At 37.3% G+C, this 24,013-nt stretch overlaps 1 protein-coding gene across 1 annotated transcript in view; it reads left to right on the top strand.

The window, feature by feature from the left end:
* LOC141441079 (potassium voltage-gated channel protein Shaw-like) overlaps window positions 1-24,013 on the top strand; it is a gene marked incomplete in the record, with an annotated part of 155,735 nt that overhangs the window by 105,579 nt on the left and 26,143 nt on the right. The window contains 2 exon segments of the mRNA XM_074105717.1: window positions 12,221-12,362; window positions 17,707-17,917. Coding sequence (XP_073961818.1) covers window positions 17,709-17,917 — 209 coding nt within the window.

Genomic DNA, 24,013 nt, shown 5'->3' with positions numbered 1-24,013 from the left:
TGCATATTGCATTGGCAGTTCATTGTTTGTATTAGTAAAGTGACGAATATCGAATACAGTACGATACAATATAATGACTCCTTATTGTAGGTACACCAGAAATAGTAAGCGAATATTGACTATTGTACGTTTAATTTTGTTTGACTTGATTAATTTCATTTAATTTTTTATTCATTTTGATTGATTTAATTATTATTATAAAGTTCTTTATTTTTCTGTCATTCTTAGGTTTAGGTTTTTATAATAGCTCTAAAAAGTAAAATACAGAAAAGTACATACAAAATAAAAATATTATAAAAACCTAACCTAGTTTGCCGCCGGTAACGGGGTAGGGCCCAAGCTACCGGTGGTCAGGGCCGCAGAGTGAGGAACCTCCGGACGATGCGTGCCGTGTCCAGAAGAACCGCCTTCTGTATCTGGCCCTTGATCCAGCCATCTAGCGAGAGTCTCTTGAGATGTTGGTCGAGACTCTTCGCTATTAGACCGTTTGCCGAAATGACTATCGGGACAATGATCGTCGAGTCAACATCCCACATAGCAGTCACCTCGTGAGCCAAGACAAGGTACTTGCTGAGTTTGTCCTTCTCGGCCTTCAAGAGGTTCTCGTCATATGGGATGGTGATGTCGACGAGCACTGCCTGGCGGTTTGATCGATCTGTCAGCACGATATCAGGCTTATTGGCTACAATTATTATTATTATTATTATTGTTGTATTTTCGTTTTAATTTAGTTTCAGTACGATTTATCTTGTGATTTATATTATTTTTTTTGTTTTTTTTTTTTTTAATTTAAATTTGATGTAATTTAATTTAATTCAATGTAATTCTGTAAAATAATGTAAGTGTGATATAATATAATGTAATAATGGGATTAATTCATAAATAAAGAAATATATAAATATTATTATTATTATAATTGTCAAACACTACACTGCACTTCATGCTACTATGAACTTTAAAGTGCAAATTTTCATTAAAATTGAGCGTCCCCCCCCTCTAAAATCTAAACCGATGGGTGGAAAATTTAAAAAAAATTCAGAATGGTAGTAAGTATATCAAACTTTCAAGGAAAACTATAACGGCTAAGTTGGCTTGAGAATTATTAGTAGTTTAAGAGTAAATAGCAGCCTTAGGTATAAAATATACCTAAACTTGGAAGATTCCGTAGATATAAAATACGAAATCCTTAGAATAATATTACTTATTTTTTTCGTAATGGCTACGGAACCCTATTTTGGGCGTGTACGACACGCTCTTGGCCGGTTTTTTCTCTAAAATATGAACGCAAAATTATTGAAATATGCCTAACGCCCATTTTCCTTCTTCCAGGAAAAACAACCCGCCGAGGGTTGTCTACAGAGAGAACGTAGTCACGTAAGTAAACCTCCGAAATTAGTACAATTTCTTCCAGATACAGTGCTATCCTTACAAAAACAGTTGGTAAACTCGACATTGCTCCACCACCGAAAGAAATTCGTACTAAACACCCTTATTAAGAGAGTATTCCAATTTACTCAGCAGCAAACGTAAGTTTGCACAACGTTGCCTACATTTCAGCGGGGTATATACAATTATTTTATTCTTTTATCTTTATTTGCTCTCGCATTTTGTGGATCTTCTGTTTGTACTAACATAACCCAAACATATTTTCGGTAATGGTTACCTGAATTAATTGGTGAGGTTACGCATGCATTTGAATATTGACCATATATGTTTCTATACTAAGTTGATCGCGAATGGGTGCGAATATTGTGTCACAATTTACCTAATATTAAGTATCATAATTTACTTTCAAACGAATTTTTGTAACTTATACATCGCGTTTATTACACTGAGTTACCTCGTATTACTGGTTCTAATGTAATTGTTGATTTGATTTTTTGTAACAATACGACTTAAGGTAACTTTATTTGTCCTAAAAAAGCTACCCTTAAAATTAAATGAAATCAAAATAATAACCAACCTTATATTCACTCAAATAAGTACTATTGTATCACTATTAAACCCGGAAACTTCACTCCCCGACTGTTAACAGATGGCGCTTAGCGACAAAAAGATCCACAAAGCATATTAAAGTACTATTTTGTAACTCATTGCCAAATGCTAGCTGCCAAAGTTGGTGTATAGGCAAGTACGCATCTTGGAATAATGAGAATCCGTGTTCGATCCCTGACTTTAGCTATCCTTTTTTGTTTTTTTTTTTGGTGTGTTCAAGAAAGAATATAATTAAATGAATATAGTAAGTATTGTATTCTCACATATACATACTTCTTGACGAATGTTGTTTTAACACGAGAAATCTATGTACCTATTGCCCTTAATTCTTAGCCAATCATGAGCATAATTATATGGGTATATTGCAATCTCTTTAAATGATCAACTCCAGTATGTATTAAGAACCAATAACCTACCAATTAAGAACACTGTAATTCGTTTTTTGTTTGGAATACCAAATCTTCAGGGTGCCCAAGATACAGGCGCTGCCTAGTTTGGGGCCCCCTGACACTGTATTTTATGTTATACTGTTTCTGCATCAATTAAAACTTTTAATTTTCATTTTTCATTTCATTTATATTAATTTCACGATCAACAAAACAGCTACAAGTTTTCGATGAAATTTGCTATATGGGAATTGTCGGGCTAAAAATTCGATCGAACTTGTTTTGGTTTTATTTATCTGAAGGAAAATGCGCGTTTTCGAGTTTTAGCTTGAGAAACGTCCGGTCGCAAGTACTCATATCGTAATAAGCTTAACATTTTCAAAACAGCAATTTCAGACCTGAAATACACACACACAGCTTGCACATTTTTATGTCTGTAGCTGGCGTGCGTCCGTCAAACTTCATACCATACACTTCACAAACGTGCGAACTACTTGCACAAAAATGTGCAAGCTACTAGCATGTGTATGACGGGCTTTATTCGAACAATTACCATTTTTTAAAGCAAAACATACTGTTCTGTTATTTATTTAATTATTCAGCCAGAACCCGAAACACTTTTCTATTTTATTAATTTTAATACAAGCAAAATCCTTCTCCAATTTAAGTTATTTTCCGCCTGCTTTTCTTGGAAACAGCGCGTTTCCTTTCCTTATTATCTAATCTTCTTTCGGAGTAAAATCTAAAGATAAGAATATAAAACAAAAATGAAAATCTTCAAGGGTTGTTAATAAATATTCCTTAAAGAGAATTTTTTTTAAAAAGGAGAGAAACATATGGGTAAAGAAAAGCTAGGATTTAATTTATGCGGGACATATTTTTTATAAAGAATGGTCCAGGATCCCATATACTGGGGCTTGGATTGCTTTTATGTTTCCTAGCTTAAGAAAATATTCTTAAGAGTGTAACAGGAAATGAGTTTTTTTAACTGCGTTAAAATCTTAAAATATAAAGCAGTTTGAGATAATCTGATACCATATACCATACCGGTTTAGCAGTGATTTATTGGGAAATGATATGTGAATATTCAACTTTAAATTGCAAATTTTCATTAAAGTCGAGTGTCGAAAAATTTGAAAAAAATCAGGATGATAGTAAGTATAATAAATTTTTGTAAATATTAGGCAACCCGATGGAATTAGGGTTCTATTAACGCTTCGCCACTGCTATACCTATACCATCTAATCTACTGTGTTTTAACTGGAATAGTTAATTTTGCCTAGCTAGCCCAGTCAATTTTGCCTAACTGGCTATTAATCTTCTTTGTCAATTTATACCCTCACACACTATCTCCCTTATTGCCATATTATGCGCACGGGCGGTGTCATCGACCCCAAATGCGAGGCAGTACATATTTACGGCCTGCCAATCCTTTTTACGATCCACCTATTTGTACGTCATAAGCGGGGTTTCCATTGCCGTATCTTCAATGACATCAATTTTACATCTATGTGCATTATCTCTACTCTCTACTCTACTTATAATTTACTGTAATAGGTCAGTGTCTGTACGTGATAAATATTTGAGAAAAACTAATGGCTAGGGGTATTCATTTACGCATCAAATCCCAAAACAAAGATTTGTAGAATTGATCATTTGGCTGTGCGTTTGTTCAAAATAAGGTTCCGTTTCGACCCTTTTAATACATAACCCTAAAAACTATCTCCTTTTTTTTTTGTTTTTGGATAAAGCAAATATTTTACGAGTTTTAAGAGTCAAAAAAATGTAAGTAATAAAAAATTACGATAATCGAACAGATAAACAAGGCACGTTGTGTTTTATGAAACTGATGAACTTAGCCTACACAGACGAAGTCGTAGACAGAGCTAGGATTTATCATAATTATGTGTCTTAGATATTTCGATAAGTTGAGATGTATAAACACAAACTTATCCAATAGCCAAAATAATGTTATATAGGTACCTAATAAACTTAAATGACTACTCACACTATTTTACTAAATACTAATATTGATACTAAAGTACTATGTATAGGTAGAGTCATTCACGATGACGCGTGCCGTGGTTCTTATTACAATGTCATTAATGTCTAATTTTGACAAAATCACGCGTCTACGTGGATGGCACCAGGTATACTACGTTGTAATAATATGTAACTAACAAACATAAAATAACACCAACATCTACTAAACAGTAACTTTAAGTAAATGCTAATGCTTGGAACTACTGAATCGATTCAAAAATAATTATTTTGAAAGCTACTCTATCCTTAATGGAAATTGCACGCAACGCTCTGGCAACATCTTGTATTTCTCTTTGCATTACCTCTCAGTCAATATTTTTATATCTGTCTTTATGATGATGAGCAGCTGCAGTTACCCGACTGACCGACAGAGGGTTAGGTTTTTCGAGCGTATGTATGTTTATTTGTGTCTAGAAGTAGCTTTTTAGCGCAACTTCTTTCGCACTGAAAAAAAAAAAAAAAAAATATCATGGGACATTTGACACCAATGACCTAGTCCAAACTAAGCAAAGCTTGTACTATGGATAGGCAACGGATAAACATACTTATGTAGATAAATATATACTTAAATACATATGAAACATCCAAGACCCGAGAACAAACATTCGTGTTATTCACACAAATATCTGCCCCGGCCGGGATTCGAACCAGGACCTCAAACTTCGTTTTCAAAGTTCTCAACTTCTCCGGTCGTCGCCGGATGAAATGAAAATTGACTCTTCCCTTCGTCTTCAAAAGTACTGCGATAACAATTTACAATACAATACAATACAATAACTCTTTATTGCACACCGACACATAGCAAGCAGTACAGAAAAACAGGTATATACACAGAGGCGGCCTTATCGCTTCAGAGTGATCTCTTCCAGGCAACGTTTACAATATCCTCTTACTTACCCCCTACTTAGTGAAGTAAGGGATAATATCGCAGTACTTTTTTAAAGGAGTGCCTTAGGAGCTGATTTTCAAAAACCATCAAACCATTTGAACGCATCTACACAATACAGTTTTAGTTGTCTACAAAAAAACATCCCTTGTTAATTTCTTTAGGCGATGGGTGAAATAAAAAATAAATTCCATCAATTTTAGGAAGAGTGCTTAGCCAAGATTAAGATTTTCCAAATTAAACTTTTTATTTCGTCCCTTGAATGATAAATATCCAAAAGTCCGTCAATACCGGTCGTTTATTACATTATGGTGAAAAAACACTCTATAATGAATCCTGAATTTCAAAGCAGCTCATAAAAACTTAAGCATCTTATTATTAGATAAATATAAGTCAGCATGAAGGAAACCCAAGATAATCGTCCAAAATGAACTCGGTGAAGGCAATCAATCAAACACAAATTAGATTATTAGTCATCGGTTGTTAGAATCATCCAATATCATCAACGAAGCGTAAAATTTGAGAGCCTATCATCTAAAAATGAAGAATCATTGGTTGTTCATCAATCTATTCTGATTAAGATGGGTAGGGGGAAAAGCCATTGGCTAACATTGTCTGGTCCCTGTTTTATAATAATGACGGAGAGGCCACACTGACTATGTGGCAATGAAATTGTATAAGTTGAAAGGTAAGATTTAGACGGTCAGGGTCCAATATAAATAGGTATAAATTGTAAGACAAATAAATGGGATTCGGGCAGTAAATGAAACTAAATTTGAAGGACTAGAAAATCATTTTGAAATGTAATTTTGCACATAAATACCTACCGAAAAAAACTCAAGAATAAGAGAAAAGAAAAAGCTTACTTTCTAGCGTGAGCTGTAATATGACTCGCTAGACCAAACTTAGTCTAAAATAGTAGACTGTACAACAAGTGCATTAAACGTGCCATTTTAACCGAGGCGCTTATATCCACCCGAGCCACAGGCGAGCGTGAATAGTTAAGTCGAGGTTAAAACGGGTTGCATGAACAAGTTCAGTTCGATTGCGAGAGGACTAATTAGAAACAGTGCAAATAAAATGTTCCTTTTTATTTCTCATGCATTGATTTCTATAATAAGTGTGAAGAAGTTATTTAAAATTCAAATAGCTTTAGAACTAGGATGAACGAAGAACTATAAGTGGATAAATTCTCAACTTAAAAGTCGCCAAGTCTCGAAGTCCTTTCCCTGGATACTTCAACAACTTTTTATAATGGCCGCATTAATTAATGCAGAGGGTTGATCTCAAAGTTGCGTCTTATCTTTTAAAAAAAGATTAGTTCGGACTTTGTTCCCTGTTTCTCTGTTGTTTTTCATTTTATAGATTACCTACTAGCTTCTACCCGCGGTTTCGCACGCGTAAACCATTAAAACCAACAGTTGTATTGAAATTCTGGGATCTAGTCATTCCCGTGGGAATTCCCAAAAAATACATTAACGTTGTATATAACACACCCGTGCCAAAAACTTCATGACTCTAAGCCCAATGGTTGAAATTTCGAGATTTTATCCTTATCCCGTGGGAATATCGGGATAAAAGTAGTCTATGTGTTATTCCAAACGACCAGCTACGTACACACCAGGAGTAACAAACAGCGTGAAGGAGTAACAAACATACACACAAACACACATATACAAACTTTAGCATTTATAATATTAGTAGGATATAAAACCTGATTTCTAATAAAAAAACCGCATTCAAATCGGTCCACCCATTTAAGAGCTACGGTACCACAGACAGGCACACACACAACACACACACACACACACACACACACACACACACACACACACACACACGCACAGACACACACACACACACACACACACACACACACACACACACACACACACACACACACACACACACACACACACACACAGACACACATAGCGGTCAAACTTATAGCACCCCTCTTTTTCGAAAATCGAATTTCGTATCGTAACGTGCTTCTCACTCTCGTATTAAATAATATAAGCGTCAATAGTAGTCACCAGCACCAATATCTGACAAAACAAGCGTGCATAAATATCTGATATGACTATTTCTAGGACGGGAAGGACGTGTCAGATATTTTTACAGGTCCCGCAGCGGCTGTGGCAGATATAAATGCTGGTGACTGTACGCCAAGATACGAAGATCGAATTTTACTCTTCTAACAGGGCCTGTAGTCCCCTTTGGCGATCGCTTCTTGTAACTGGCTCAATACCAAACTTTTTTCAAGATATCCGTCAAAGAATCGTTTTAATCTGGGCGTTGATTGGCTAAGTTTTTACGAGCGATTGTGGGTTAAACCAATCAGGGCCCGGCTGTTTTATACGGCTTAATTAACTTGGTAAGTGACGTGTTTAAGTCACTTTGACGTCAACATGGAGCGAGAGCGAGAGCCATTAAGAGTTTCAAAGTAACATAGATTAAAATAGGATTAAAATGTACGGTTATCTTACTCACACCTATGTGACTACACTTATACTAGTTTGCTAATGGCATTCGACACAAGATCGGTATTCTTTTTCTTGGTCATTTGAATCTTGAGGGAAAACGAAGAAAACCGACCAGTCCCTGGGTGCCATTCAATCGTCATACAAACTTTTAGCATAATTTCATTTTACTACGTTCAATAATCATAATATTCATTTAACATAAAAACGCATTTCATATTATTACCGAGCATAAGCTTTAAATAATATAACATTCATTAGTCATAACAATTGATATAATGCTTATATTCAATAATTTCATTTAGAATATTCGGTTAATCATATAATTAATAAAATCTATAACAACATTTCTATATGATTAGACGGTATAACATCATGCGTGCCAAATGCAAAAAAAAAAAAATAAATTTGTGCAAGCGAGCGAAGCAAGACGGTTCGGAGCAGAAGCGACTCGGATAGGTTAGGTTCAGAAGATTTAGATGTTAGGTATTTTTTTTATATCAGTCCGGATAAAATTGCTTCACAATGAACTTTGCTGTTGGATTTTTGCCAGGTGTCTTAAACTTTTCGATCATTATCCTCCATGTTTGTGTAAAAATTGTTTATTATGAACTTTGATTAATTATGCTGCATGACTATTATACAGAAATAACATAATATGATTTGAGAAATTCGGCAATTTGTTTAATGCATATTGTTTTTATACGTTCTCAATATTTCGACAGATTGAAATTTTAATTTGTGTTATGAGAAATGAAAATTCGCAAATCGTTCTTTACACACCCCCAGTCCCGACTGACATTAACATAATATTCTAGCTGTACTGTAGTTTTTAGGGTTCTGTACCCAAAGGGAGCCAACGGAACCCTATTACCTATTATCCGCTGTCTGTCTGTCTATACGTCCGTCTGCCACAAGGCTATATCTCTTGAGTCGTTATAGTTAGACACTGAGATTTTCACAGATTAACTTATTAAAACGTAAAATAAAATTCGTTTGTTAGACGACTGAAGCATTTGTTTTAACATAGGCTTGTTAAGATGAATAAGTATTTCTGGTGCCGCTGAACAACAAATACTAAAAACAGAATAAAATAAATATTCAAGGGTGCTTCCATACAACGAAAGTGATTTTTTGTCATTTTTTGCTCGATATTAATAACGGCAACAGGTAGGCGCTTAAAATATTCATAGAAGATTAAGTCGTATATTTACTTTAAAAAAAAACAACTAAATAAAAATAAAATAAATATTTTAGGGGGGCTCCCATACAACAAACGTGTTTTTTGCTAATGTCTAATGTTGTATACTTAGATAATGGTACCGAACCCTTCGTGCGCGAATCCGACTCGCACTTGGCCGGTTTTTTTGTTCTTACTTAGAAGGGCAAAGAAATTTGGTCCATACAGTCATGTCCGTATTGATCATAATTTTTTGTATATTACCATATTTGTAAAATGCAGTACGTGATCTGCGGTTTCAAAGGTCCCTCAAGCAGAAAAACGTGGGTTCCGACTTGCATCTGCAATTTATCACGAGCTTTACGGTGAAGGATACCAAAGTGAAGTGGAACGTACTTTGATTAGCAATTCAATGGTGTGTGTAAGTTCCCAATTCTAGCCCTATGACTGAACTTACAAAAACGTTATGACCTAGTTCATTGCAGAGCGAAAACGTGAAGTGTATAATTATTTAGCAGCGGGCATTTACTGGCTGTATTGTTGCAAATTTTATTAGTTCGTGGGCAGAACTGTGTACTTAGGACTAGCAAATAAATACGCGTTCCTACGTAGTCCAGATATTTTTGGAGCATTGTTAAGAATGACTTCGCGGTGAGTTTAGCCTTTTTAGGCCGTAAGAAAGGATGCAACGGAAGACCCTATTTAATGACTCAGCAAGCTGGTGGTCCATTTATCACAAGACTGGCTGTATTTTTTGAATATGGTAGACACTTGAGTTTCCAGGGAGTACCTACGTAATATTTTAGGCGTTACCACCAAAAAAATAATGAGTTCTACTCACACAAAAAGCTGGACAAGTGTGAGTCGAACTTGCGTGGAGACGGTTCCGTAGTATATAAATTAATATTTCAAATTAAATTTTAGACTTTTTTCCCTCTTCTCCTGAACTTTGGTCAAGTTTTGACTCATGCAAGGCCGCCAACGCACCCGCAGTCCTAATAATGCTGTAGGTATCCACGGGCGGCGTTGATGAATGGGAAGCATTAGGTACATTGTGAACTGGATCAGATTGCACTCTAGTTAAATTCAGCATATGCAAAACTAAATAAACAAATAAAAAATACGAAAGTTTTATATAAAAAAAAGTTTAAGAAATGTTTCCCTGCCGGCCGCGCGGCCGCGGTAGGTATTCGTTTGGGATATTGCTGTCTTTATCGCTCGTGACATAAGCGCTCGCAGCCGTCCCTCCCCCCCCCATGCCTTCCACAACGAAGTACGTAATTTATATCGAGATAGCTGTAGGATTTTCAAGATTTGGGCGGTTGAATTTTGGGTTTCGTTGTCCTCATATTATACGAAAAGTATAGCACAGAAATCAATGATATTTACAATCAAGATATTCATTACATTTTCTATGCCTGTGGTTTTTTTTAGATTTTTGAAAAATGCTTTATTAGTCTGTAATTCTCGTGCAAAGTGGACATCTTTTTTTATCGACTTTTGAGCTCCTGTAATTCTGATATTAAACATTTATATGAAAATCTAAAAACCACAGGCATAGATAATTACGTCTAGTCCATACTTACGAAATTTCATCTATTTCTGTTGCCTAGTTTTCAAATGAGACCGGGACTACGTTTGTTTGGAGAATGGAACGAAGAGACTTCTCTTAAAGTAAACTATTAGCTGCAATTTTCAAACTATAAGATTAAAGCTATAAACTGAATAATGCCTCTTCCACGCCTCGTTCAGCTCTTAATTAACAAAAAATACTGGCCACAAAAACTTCTGACGTCCAATCCTACCGTTAAATTCGTGTGTGGTTAGGTAACATTTGCGATTTGTGGTTGATGAGCTCAGCATGATGTCGGCTTGCGTCCGGCGCTGGTCTTCCGTTGGAACCATTTTACGTTTTACAACAAGTATTTACCTGCATATCCAACGGCTTTTAGTTATAAATAAAATTATTAACATCACAACAACAAAAAACGATAAATTTAAAAAATCAAAAACCTGACTGCCTTAAAAAATACTAAAAAGAAGAAAACAAGCCTAGTTAGTGGGATAGAACTCTGTTAAGTAGCTAACTTAAAGTTCAACAGTCGGGACCCATTTGGTAAGAATTTTTGAGCGTCACGATTTAAATGGGATCACTGTTGAACTTTAAGTTAGCTACGAGTATTTAACGAAGTTCTAGCCCACTAGACTTGTTTTTTTCTTTTTAGTATTTTTAAGGCAGTCGGGTTTTGACTTTTTAAATTAATTGCTTTATTTCACACTTTTCTGTGAAAATGGTATATTAAAACGATTATAACCTATATATTTAGAATGGGCTAATTATTAACTTTCATTTGATACCCCACTCGATAGGTTTGATTAAAAAACATTTTGATTTTTCAAGAATTTCATGTACTCAGTGTCACTTGCGTCATTAAGACGAATCCAATGACGTATCATTTATCAAAATCGGTTCAGCCGTTGAGTAGTTACGAGAGGACATAGGAATAGACACACATACATACATACGCGTCAAACACATCTTCGCAGTCGGGTAATAAAAAATAAACAACTTACTACTTGAAACACGGTAAATTTTTGTTACATCTCTTTGTAAATAAATAAGTTCTTCACATAGTTCTATGGAAATAGTAACCCTACCACGCGTGACCTTAGAGTATTTCGTTGAATCGATACGGTAGCCACGCACGGGCTGAAATAACTACGACCTATTTAACAGGTCATCTGTTCTGCGTGTCTATACTGACCTTTTGTGTGACGGGATAACGCCATCTAGTTTGTTAGTTTTCAAACTTGAATAGTTTCTTTGCTCTATCCTGAGGCCGTATTGCCTAATGTTTCTGGCGCTCGCGGTCGCAATCAAATGACAGATTTCCCTTACTAAATCTGTCACTTGAGTGCGATCGCGAGCGTCTCTGGACTAAATAGAACGGGCAAATTTGCCTATCGGCAGCTACTGGCGAAATTAGTTTCATTATGAAAGCTAAATAGTGATACTAGTTGTACTTATGTAACTTACTAAGTCTTGCCATCTCATTTATAGAGGTATTTTAATGGTACCAAAGGACTCTTCATGTTGGTTTCAGCTCCATGACTTTCAGAACATTTTGGCTTTTATTAAAAATAAGAAAGTTTATTTGTCAAACATACGTACAACTGTATATTTTGCCACATGGCCTACAAAATGTCATAGGTTTATTATAATAATATTATTCAACTTCTCCAACAGGATTGCCGGGCCCCACAGCAGCGATGTGCCCCCACACACGATTCAGCAGACTTGAGACAGACTACATTGCGGTTATGTGGCGGCGTGGGCAAAGCCGGTCGCCGTAGCGTTTCACTGTGATAGAGAAGGCAGGAGATTGCGAGTGAGTAGCCGACACATCTTTACTAGACTTTGGCTGGCGAAAGCTGTCCACGCATTTTACGAAACTTTAATCAGGTATCATTTTTGAGACTGTCAAAATTGTCATATTGTCATTCTAGCCCGGATTACTCGTAGATAATTTTGATACTTCTGCTATAAGAAATAAATAAATTATTTTTTGGGTAATTCAACCTCCTAGCATCCTAAAAATGCAAATGCTATAAGATTATGTTGGAATTAAAATGTTAGAAGATTATATTCAATGCCAATCTGGTCGAAATGGTCCAAAAATTGATGCGTCTGGACTTTACGTAAATGCGCACTGACAAAGGTCATAAAATTTACCAAGGGAAGCCTAAAGTGCATCATCAACTTTCACACATTACTACATGAATTTTGATGCAGCTTGAAGATTCCCAAGTATAATTAAATATCTATATCGAAAATACAAACTGAAACATAGATGCACAGAAAAACCAGAAAAATATACCAGCGCTGGGAATCGAACCCAGGTCCTCGGCATTCCGTGCCGCGTGCTATACCGTTACACCACCACTGGATTGGATTCGATTCCCAGCGCTGGTCTATTTTTCTGGTTTTCTGTGCATCTAAGTTTCAGTTTGTATTTTCGATATGGGTTTTACGGGATGACCGTAAAAGTAACAAAATTTGGTGTTGAAATAAAAAATACAAAAAGACTCCAAAACCAATCTTAATTTCATATCCGGAAAATTTAAATAATTTCTCAGTATCAACATCGTTTAATCAGTGTACAGCAAGTGTTGTCAGCCTGTTTTTTTTTTATTGGCTGCGGTTTCTCGTGGACAGCTTTCAATGGCCAGTCTATCTCCACTTTAGCCACAAGTGGTCACAAGCCTCTTAGAACAAGGCTGGGTTTCCCAAACTGTGCGCCGCGGCGTGTACCCAAGGCGCCGCGTGCGGCTCCTGTTACCCCAGAAATTCGGGTAAAAGTTTGGGAACCCTGGCTTTGGGTGTACATTCAAACAAACTGATTCAGGTACCAGGGTGGAACTATGGAGTATGTGTGTGTAGGTAATTAAATATCAAAAACACTATCATCAACGTTTGTAAGTCTAAACCGCTGAACCAAACCAATTTAGATGAAATTTGGTAAACAGATAGTTTTAATCCCGGGGAAGGACATAGGTGAGTTTTTATCCCGGAAAATTGCATAGTTCCCGCGGGATAGCGATAAACGAATTCTGGAGTCGCGGGCAACAGCTAGTCTTTCAAAATATGAACTGCTAAAGAATGGAATTCGCTCCCATCGTCTGTATTTCTGGGTAAAAAAAACCTATATTGATCTTCAATGCTAAAGTGAATAGGCTGTTACTGGAACCAGTGAGATACACCTATGGTCTCATCTGCACTTCTCATTAGGTGAGATGGGGTCAATTGCATTGGGATTGACTTGAAATTTGGTATACTTAAACCAATAAAGCTGCCACCACTTACTGATTAATTTAAGTAAAAGTGAATGAACGGGAAAAAAAACTGAAAACAGGTTATTATAATGGATTAGAGACCATGAGCCGTGGTGGTTTAAAAAAAAGCCGTGGTGGCAGAGTGGTTTGACCTATGGCCTCTCAAGCAGAGGATCGTGGGTTCAAACCCCGGCTCGCACCTCTGAGTTTTGCGAAATTCATGTGCGGAATTACATTTGAAATTTACCACAAGCTTTACGGTGAAGGAAAACATCGTGAGGAAACCTGCACAAACCTGCGAAGCAATTCAATGGTGTGTGTGAAGTTCTCAATCCGCACTAGGCCCGCGTGGGAACTACCCAAGCCCTCTCATTCTGAGGGGAGGCCTGTGCCCTGCAGTGGGACGTATATAGGCTGGGATGAGGTATTATGTAAGTTGGAAGACAATGCAAGTACAGTCAACAAAAAGTACCTAACTACCGTCAGCAAAAACGCTTGTATTTTTTTTATCACAATATAATTATATTTTTATTAATTACTTTTTTTTAGGGTTCCGGAGCCAAAATGGCAAAAACGGAACCCTTATAGTTTCGCCATGTCTGTCTGTCTGTCCGTCCGCGGCTTTGCTCGGGGACTATCAATGTTAGAAAGCTGTAATTTTGCACCCATATATATGTAAACTATGCCGACAAAATAGTACAATAAAAAAATAAAAAATAATATATTTTTTAGGGTACCTCCCATAGACGTAAAGTGGGGATGTTTTTTTTTTCTCATCCAACCCTAAAGGCATATCGTTGGATAGGTCTTCTAAAACCATTAGGGGTTAGCACAGACGATTTTTTGATTTAGTGATTTGTTTGCGAAATATTTAACTTTAAATTTAAATTTTCATTAAAATGGAGCGTCCCTCTAAAATCTAAACCGGTAGATAGAAAAATTATTAAAAATTCAGGATGGTAGTAAGTATATCAAAGTTATAAGGAAAACTATAGCGGCTAAGTTTGCTTGAGAATTATTAATAGTTTAAGAGTAAATAGCAGCCTAAGGTATAAAATATACCTAAACTTGGAAGATTGAAAAATATACCTCGTGCAGATTCTTGCCGGATTCTTCTCAACAGAGGTTTTTCCGAACCGGTGGTAGTTTTTTTTTGTACATTCATAAGTGCTTGTTATAGCCTAAATTAAATAAAGATATTTTGACTTGACTTGACTTATTCCGTATAAAATACGAAATTCTTAGAAAAATATTACTTAATTTTTTCGTACTGTCTACGGAACCCTGTTTTGGGCGTGTCTGACACGCTCTTGGCCGGTTTTTTTGATAATAGTTTTCAGCATGTCGGGGAATGTCGTGACGTGATTACGCCGTCGTCTTTCGCCTTTGATTAATATATCTCACCGACTTGGCAACCGTGTCTGCGATTTCGGTTTCCTCCCAATTTCACTCTATTTTAATTTTTATCTGATTCAATCACTACCGGAATAATGTGAGCATTAAAAAAAAGAGTTGGTAATGTATATTATTATCTTTTGAATAAATGGTGTTTGGAAAAATAATTCTATTAACCATAATTCTATGACTAAAATATTATTATAAAAATAAATAAATTTATTACTGCATTGTATCGAAGTGCATTTTTTATTCGACTGGATGGCGAACGAGCAAGTGGGTCTACTGATGGTATTTAAAAGCAGAATTATCTTATCTTTATCATTTATTATTGAAGAATTAATTATCTTATCGCTATCCCTCGCTAACACTTCAATTTTCCGAGATAAAAACAGAAAGAGATAAAAATATCCATTAACTGATACCTATATTTTTATATAAGCTTTCCCATAGTTTAATAAGTGTGATTCTATATATGAACACGCAAGAGTGAGATTTTTGCCTATGATGCAATAACACATTTTTACCTCAAAACACTTATTTGGAAGATGGTACCTATTTCACTTCTGATTTCCCAGTCTTTCGCATTGTCTAGTAAAATTATAATAAAGCAGCTAAATCCGGAGTTCGTACAGTGGAAATGGGGAGCGCTGCTGCCCACTCTTAAAAATCGCAACTCACTCGTAAATTGATGGATCCGTCTTATTCTAAAACCAGGCACGGCACGGCAAAAGAAATTGAAAGATGAATAAACAATTATATATATTGCTAGTACAAACAGGAAGCGCCTACTTTTTTTAAATTCCCGCAGAACACACCGAATTACAACGCGTTTGTTTCTTTGTCTAATCTCATTTCGTTTCATTAGTTTTGGTGAGCTAATACTGACCTTACTGGTCGGCGATTCTGAGTCTGTTTCATGATAAATATTGATAGTGAATTATGGTGTTCATAAGAAGGCGAACCGGTATGTTTTTATTTTTATCTTGTACGAAAAATGTAATATCAGACTGTGACAGCTGTTTTTTTCACGTCGAAATAAGTTTTTGCCAGTTTTTATAGACGACGTAACGTCTCGGAAAAGATGACGGTATTTGGAGTCAATAATACGCTGTCTCTTTTTGTGCGACGGCTGAACCGTTTTACAGAAAGAGACGGTTAATGCGATTATGACATCAGTAAATTCAGTTACGTTGGAAGTGCGATCCTAATCATTGCGTGTGGCCAAAACTTGTTAAGTATGTTATGAATTAAATTCTACATTGACAAAAGCTATAAAAGGTTAAACGAAATATAAGAATCGACATTATTAATCAAAAAATTCTAAAGGAGAACTTTTATGAACTTCTTGAAGTCGGTTACCTACTTAAAAAAAGTTTATCAGTTCGGTTGATTTATTTTTAATTTAATAGCTAGTACAACGAGTACTACACAATACTTACATGTACACTCGGGGTGTACAGTTAAGGACTTTAATCCACGAGCCACCATGGAACCATTTCACAGTAAACGTCATAGTGACATCGCATTAATTAACAAGGAAAATCGTAAGGACTTTTCCTTTGAAAAGGTTCCATGGTGCCTCATGAATTAAAGTCCTTGACCATTTATGAAGAGCAATCTATTTAGAGCGCATATAGATCTACACATTAAACTCAGGCCTACCTGGTAACCTGTATACCTGGTAAGTGCTGGACGTTCGATAAATGTATGTTTCATTCAGGTTAGCACACGTCTTTCAAAACTGCTAACTTGAATATACTTTATTTACTTATTGTTTGCCGTGGGGTGCCGGCGTAAGAATGTTGTCCCCCCTCTCTTCCCATGGGCGTCGTAGAAACCGGCTGAAGGATAATACCAGAAGATGGGCAGCAGCGTCTTCTAGGCTAATTTTACATCCTATACTGCGCTCGCCAACCCGCTTGCCAAGCGTGGCGAATATTGGCAACCCCCCCTTATGAAAATGAAAAATGAAAATGAAAAAAATTATTCGGGACACAAAAAATATAAATAATTGATAGGTACAGCAAAAAAAAAAAAAAGTGAAATAAAATAATATGAGAATACAAAATACAAAAAACAAAAAAAATGAAAGTGCACCATTTACCCACAAGTCGCTTCCAACCGAGGCAACAGGAGTTCTATGGAGGAGGCCTATGTGCAACAGTGGAAGTCCTATGGCTGATATGATGATGATAATGATGACTTATAGTTAATTTGCGATTTCCGCGATTTCTAGAGTACTAATCTGATTGGGCTATATTAACAAGCATCAGACACCTTTTTGCCGATCCGGTAAAACTACAGGTCTTACCGGATTGTGAACCATAATGCCGTACCTATTGTCTACCGTGCTGATGTTCGCAATTGCATTCTCCATCACAAAAAACATATTCCTCGCGACACATCCTCGCACATTATTGGTGGAAATGCAGTACCGCGTGACAGAACGAAGGTGAAAACGATTGTAATTCCAAATGTGTTTACCGTTCATTCTCCCAACAGAAATGAATCTTCTGAACATGGACGCGGAGAACCGCGTCGTGCTGAACGTGGGAGGCATCCGGCACGAGACGTACAAAGCGACGCTGAAGAAGATCCCGGCGACGCGGCTGTCGCGGCTGACGGAGGCGCTCGCCAACTACGACCCAGTGCTCAACGAGTACTTCTTCGACCGCCACCCCGGCGTCTTCGCGCAGGTGCTCAACTACTACAGGCAAGTAATTGAATTAAACGGTTCACCTCACAATTATGAGTTCAGGAACATGCTGACTCATCATCATCATCATCACGTCAGCCGAAAGACGCCCACTGCTGGACATAGGCCTCCCCCAAAGCTCTCCACTCAGACCGGTCTTGTGCTTTCCGCATTCATCGCGATCCCGCGATCTTAATCAGGTCGTCGCTCCATCTTGTTGGAGGCCTACCGACAGCTCATCTCCCGGTCCGCGGACGCCATTCGAGAACCTTCTGATCCCATCGGCCAGGCCGACTAGGCACGGCTGAGTGCGATCACAATGGTGGTGCGAGTCACAAACCTGCATGACTATTAATGAGCGCGCGCGAAACTCAAAAATATCTAAAAGACCAGAATCCGCTTAATAGCTCGAGCTTTTACGAAATTCCTTGTAATTGTGGAAGCATTTGTAAGAGGGACAAGTCGCAGCGTGTTTACAACAAACCAGGAGCACATAAGTAGCCTTAAAAAGATGGACACCAATAATCCATAAAGCGAAACTTTGTTTCTCCACAACTAAATCGCCTTGCATTGTCACTGACTTTCCTACTTCAAGGCCATTTATAACTGCTATCTGTTAACTTTACGATCTCGTAAATAGTTACCTCGATTGAACACTCGGCAAACACCGTCACTTCTTGTCGTCACTGTCCTTGCTACTTCTTGACTACATACTCGTAACTAGTTACAGCCACGAGCGTTAATTTGGGACCCTCTTGAGATAGAATATTTGTCATTTTGTATGACAATTCATAGGATTTTTTCACGAAATGGGTCCCAAATTAACGCTCGTGACCGTCTTCTTTACTTCGCTTCGCGTTAATGTTATAATTTGTATTTGTTGTTCTGACACCACTTAACTAGTTGCCTCGCAATAGCAAAATGTCGCTATCACGATGCTTCGCATCTTCGCTTGCTACTTCTCCACCACGTAACTAATTACGTCACTACTTTTCCATTACCACGTCCACGTCACTTTGCATCGTTACTATCCTTGCTACTCCGCCATCACCTAACTATGTAGTTGCCTTGCTAACTCTGCTGTCAAGTCGTTTCGCTTTTTCTTCATTCTTTATTATTTTATAAGGAAGACTTTAAAAACATGCTAATCTTTTGCTCAGTTCAAAGTGGCTGAAATGTCAAACAACAAAAAAAACGATTAACGGAATATTATAAATAAAAAAACACAAAATAACCTAACAAAGATCATTATTCAAACTTCATATTCTTTGCAATATTCTCCCTATTCAAGCTCTAGGCGTTTAGTCGAATTTCAAATACATTGTACCTTTTGATCATCCTATAAAGGTTAAATTTCACGGCTCTGGGTTGAGCCGTTGTAACAAGTAAACGAGGTCCCTATTTAAAAGCAGAAAAATACTCCCAGCGGGATAAAAGGGACGCTTAGGTTCCATAAGAAAGGTGACAATTTGCGTCACGTGAAATAATATTTGGGTGTCGCGAACTGAATTTTGATGGGCGATCTCAAGATATACCAATTTGTCTTGGTTTATCGCGTTAATGGTGATTAATGGTTTTGCTTCAACATTAATTCTTCAAATTATTGGAAATTCAATCGATCAAAGGTAAGGTAATGTTTTTGGTGACGAGTTTAGTTTCATCTGAAACTGTTTGATCTTCTAAATATTGTGCGAGTTGCAACGGATTGTAAATGCTATGGTAATAAAATATAGAGATGGATTCATTGAGAGTCGGAAACAGTTTTAAGCAGTCACAACAGATGAGCAACAGTGTACCCTATCGGATCCGAAAAAATTAAAAGTTTAAAAAACATTAGAAAAGCGCGCTTTTATAAATGCACGTAAAAACAAAAAATAAATTATGTATCGTTCAAGTTGTCTCTATTTCTGGGCTGAAGTGTAAACTATGTGCTTTTAATTATAATATTTGATTGTAAAAACGTGGGGCGCTGGAACAGGAAAGACTTTCTTGTTAACAAATATTAAGTTAAACAAAAACGTCTTTCCTGTTCCAGCGACCTACGCTTTTACACTTCAGCCCAGAAATAAAGACAACTTGAACGATCTATAATTTATTTTTTGTTTTTTCGTGCATTTATAAAAGCGTGTTTTTTTAGTGTTTTTAAACTATTTATTTATTTTATACTTTTTGGTCTTTGATAACGAAATATTTTTAAGGTGAATGAGCCCGCATCCTCTCCATCTCCGCCAGTGCGTCTATTGCATGGTGTTTTATCTGTCAGCTTATTACGTGGCCTTTCTCACAAGTGCAAACACGACTATGATACGATATTCCATCATGGAATGCCAGTGCCTATCTTCCGGCTTCATCATTAGACCTTGAAACCTAATCGTGGTCAAAGTTCATAACAAGACTTTTCTAAGAAATCCAAAACAGCTATGATACGATTTTCCATCATGAAATTCCAGTTCATATCTTCCGGCTCCATCCTCAGATCAGTTCGACAGTACCATATTATTGTATTGTCATCAGAACTACATACACCTGCCAATTTTCATTAGGCTACGACCCTTGGAAGATGGTTAAATTAGTTACCTTAGATTCCATTACATAGTTAGTTACATACAGGTCGACCTAATAAAAGCGTGTTAAAAAAAACGGATTTAACTTACGATTATTATATTACAAGCTTTTATTTAGTTTCACCTGTCCCGTTGTCTGTCTCTCTCTATCTATAATCAAATCTTGCAAGTTAAATTCGACCAACTTTCAATAGTTGGATAGACTTGAAATTCGGTATACTTATGTAAATTGCGTGACAATACAATAGTCTGGTAGTGACATCCTGGTAGTCCAGCCAGGATCGTCTCCACAGGACGGAACTCTTCAACGGTTAATGGCATCGACTTGAAATTTGGTATGCAAATTTAGTTTCGGTGACAATACAAGAATAGTCAACAAAAAGTACAGACAGCAAAAAAAAACTTATACTTACAGGTCAGGAACGCTTTAACTAGATACTTAGATAGTTCTATTTTTTGAAGAATTTTCACAGGTGAGTGCGTTTATGACGGTGGCACAAGACATCTTTGAAACACACAAAAATATCAAAGCTAGTCGAACCGTCCTTGAACGATCGTGAATGAACAGTTTATTTTTTAGTTTTATATTTATATTATATTGTATGACGTGACGAAAAACTGACTACACGTTAGCTTTAACACAGTATAATTAATGAATTCAGTCATTATTTCACAGAGGTTCATATCCATGGCCTACAAAGTTTCACTTTGCTTCTCCACAACATGCAATTTGAATACTCATTTCAGCGCCTACAAAGTAATACTTTTTATACCCTTTGAATCAATTTCACAGCGGTATATTGTAAGATTTCTTTTTTTCTAACATATTTCACGAAGGGATTGTAACGAACGTAATCCACAGCGAGACGGGTTCGGATACGAAAATTTCCTCCGGTGATTTATACCAACTGGATTAGGTCTACATAAGCCAGGTTCTTTAGTATTAAAGCTATTTTATAAGTATTAACTTGAGTTGTATTTAAATATTGGTATCATTTCGTCTAAAAAGCTGGTCTAAGAAGCAACTGGTCTAAGTAGCAACTTCTCTAAGTATCAAGTGGTCATATTCTTTGACTCAAAGTCGACGGAGCTCCTATTCCGCGTGGCTGAGGCGCTTGCGCCTTGACGCAACTCTAACCTAACTTAACCTACCTATGTTTTTTCAAGTTTTTGCCAAAAACAGGTTAAGATAAGACCAGTTGCTTTTTAGACCACTTGCCCCTTAGACCAGTTGCTTCTTAAACCACTTCCTACTTAGACCAGCTACTTTTTAGACCAGTTGCTACTTAGACCAGCTATTTCTTAGACGAAATTATACGAACCCAAATGTAGCTTTAGAACTTTTTAGCCACAGACATAATTATGAGAGTATCACAGCATTGTCGCCTAAGCTAACAACGCGAGGTGTTTTTGTGGCTAAAGATCCGTTTTATTTTCACAACTTGGTCTATAACGAAGCACCAATCAATTTATTACAAAGTTTTTAGTTAAATAAGATAGTAAATTAATTAGAGTTTACCCGCGGCTTCGCTCCGTGGGAATATCGGAAATAAACATAGAACCTCCTCCTTTTTTCGAAGACGGAGAAAGCAGCCTATTTTAACCGTCCAGCTACCTACATACTCGTACCAAATTTCATGAGTCTAAGCCAACAAAGTTTACCCGAGATTTTATCCCTATCCCGTGGGAATATCGCGACAAAAAGTAGCCTATGTTGTTATTCCAGACGTCCAGCTATCCGTACATATCGTGAAGGAAAAAACATCACACACACACACACACACACACACACACACACGCACACACACACACACACAAACTTTCGCATTTATAATATAATTAGGATCTATAACATTTCACAAATCCAACTATCTGCATGTCAAATCTGCATGCTTCCAGCCGTTTAGTGTGAAGGAGTACACACATAGTCGCCAAGCGGTCACAGCGGAAGACCAGCGTTGGCCTACACGGCCAACACTATGCTGAGCTGGGACCGCTTCGCGATTTCGTATATTGTTGTTTTTTTTTCTTTCTTTAATGTATTTTTATTATGTTTTGTGCGAATAGCGAATAAATATTTCTTTTTCTATTTATTTTTTACATACATACACGCGCACGCATGCACATTAACACACAAACTAAAAGACTTATAATCCATCGTAATCATCATCATATCAGCCGTAAGACGTCTACTGTTGGACATATGCCTCCCTAGACTGCCAGCTGTTTCAGTTAGAAACGGCCTGCATCCATCGAGAACCGTCTTTAATCAGGTCACCTTTCCATCTCGTTGATGGACGTCCTACGATGCGCTTGCCGATTCGCGGTCTTCATTCAAAACTTTTCGGCCCCAACGGCCATCTGTCCTCCGTGTTATATTAAAATTGATAATTTAAGTAGTAGAATTAAACCGCAAAAGGCTTCGTCAAATTCACATTCCTGTTGAGTCTGTATAAAATTGTACTGATGTGTGGTGTGTAATAAACAATTTGTATTGTATTGCATTATACAGTCTTCTGCAGTCTTCAGTTGATGATATCCACAGTAGAACTAAGATTACCGACATAGCCCGAAGAATTGCGAAACTGAAGTGGCAGTGGGCGGAGCACATTGCTCGCAGGACTGATGGCCAATGGGGTCAGAAGGTTCTCAAATGGCGTCCGCGGACCGGGAGACGAGCTTTCGGTAGGCCTCCAACAAGATGGAGCGACGACCCGGTTAAGATCGCGGGATCGTGTTGGATGCGGAAAGCACAAGACCGGTCTGAGTGGAGAGCCTTGGGGAAGGCTTATGTCCAGCAGTGGACGTCTTTCGGCTGACATGATGATGATGATGATGATACAGCTTCGTTTGTAGCGCTATAGTTGTTATGATCATAAAAAATCAGTAGTCTGCTCTAGTTCATGTAACTACGACGTTTTTCCTCAACCGAACGGTAAATTCTCAAAGATTTTCCCACTTACTGTGATTTGTTTCTCGAAGAGTCCTCCATTACACCATTAGTTCCAGTACCGATTGTTTTAACAGCCGATTCTGAGGATAGTCCTTGATTAATCGACTGGTTTTGCTTTAGCATAATGTTTATTAGCTTTTCAGGAAGCTAAAGGGTATCGAGAATGAGTTTGCATCTGTATTACCGTTCAGTTGTCATTAACAGTTCCACACTTTCATACTATTCCATCTTTACTAATATTTTTTTTGCAGGTGGTAGGACCTTGTGCAAGGTCCGCCCAGATTGCTACCACCATCTTACTCGCTAATCCTGCCGTGAAGCAGCAGTGCTTGCACTGTTGTGTTTCGGCGTGGAGAGTAAGATAGCCGGTAAAATTGCTGGCACTTGAGGTATCCCATCTTAGGCCTCTAGGTTGGCAACGCATCTGCAATACCTCTGGTGTTGCAGATGTTTATGGGCGGTGATCTCTTACCATCAGGTGACCCACTTGCTCGTTTTCCACCCAGTCGAATAAAAAAATCATAAATGTACGCCTTGGTGGCCTAGCGGTTTGACATATGGCTTCTCGCAGAGGATCGTGGATTCAAATCCAGGCTC

The sequence above is a fragment of the Choristoneura fumiferana genome, chromosome 23 (genome assembly GCF_025370935.1).
Source record: "Choristoneura fumiferana chromosome 23, NRCan_CFum_1, whole genome shotgun sequence".
Classification (NCBI taxonomy): Eukaryota; Metazoa; Arthropoda; class Insecta; order Lepidoptera; family Tortricidae; genus Choristoneura; species Choristoneura fumiferana.
This window is presented reverse-complemented; position numbering and strand designations above follow the sequence as displayed.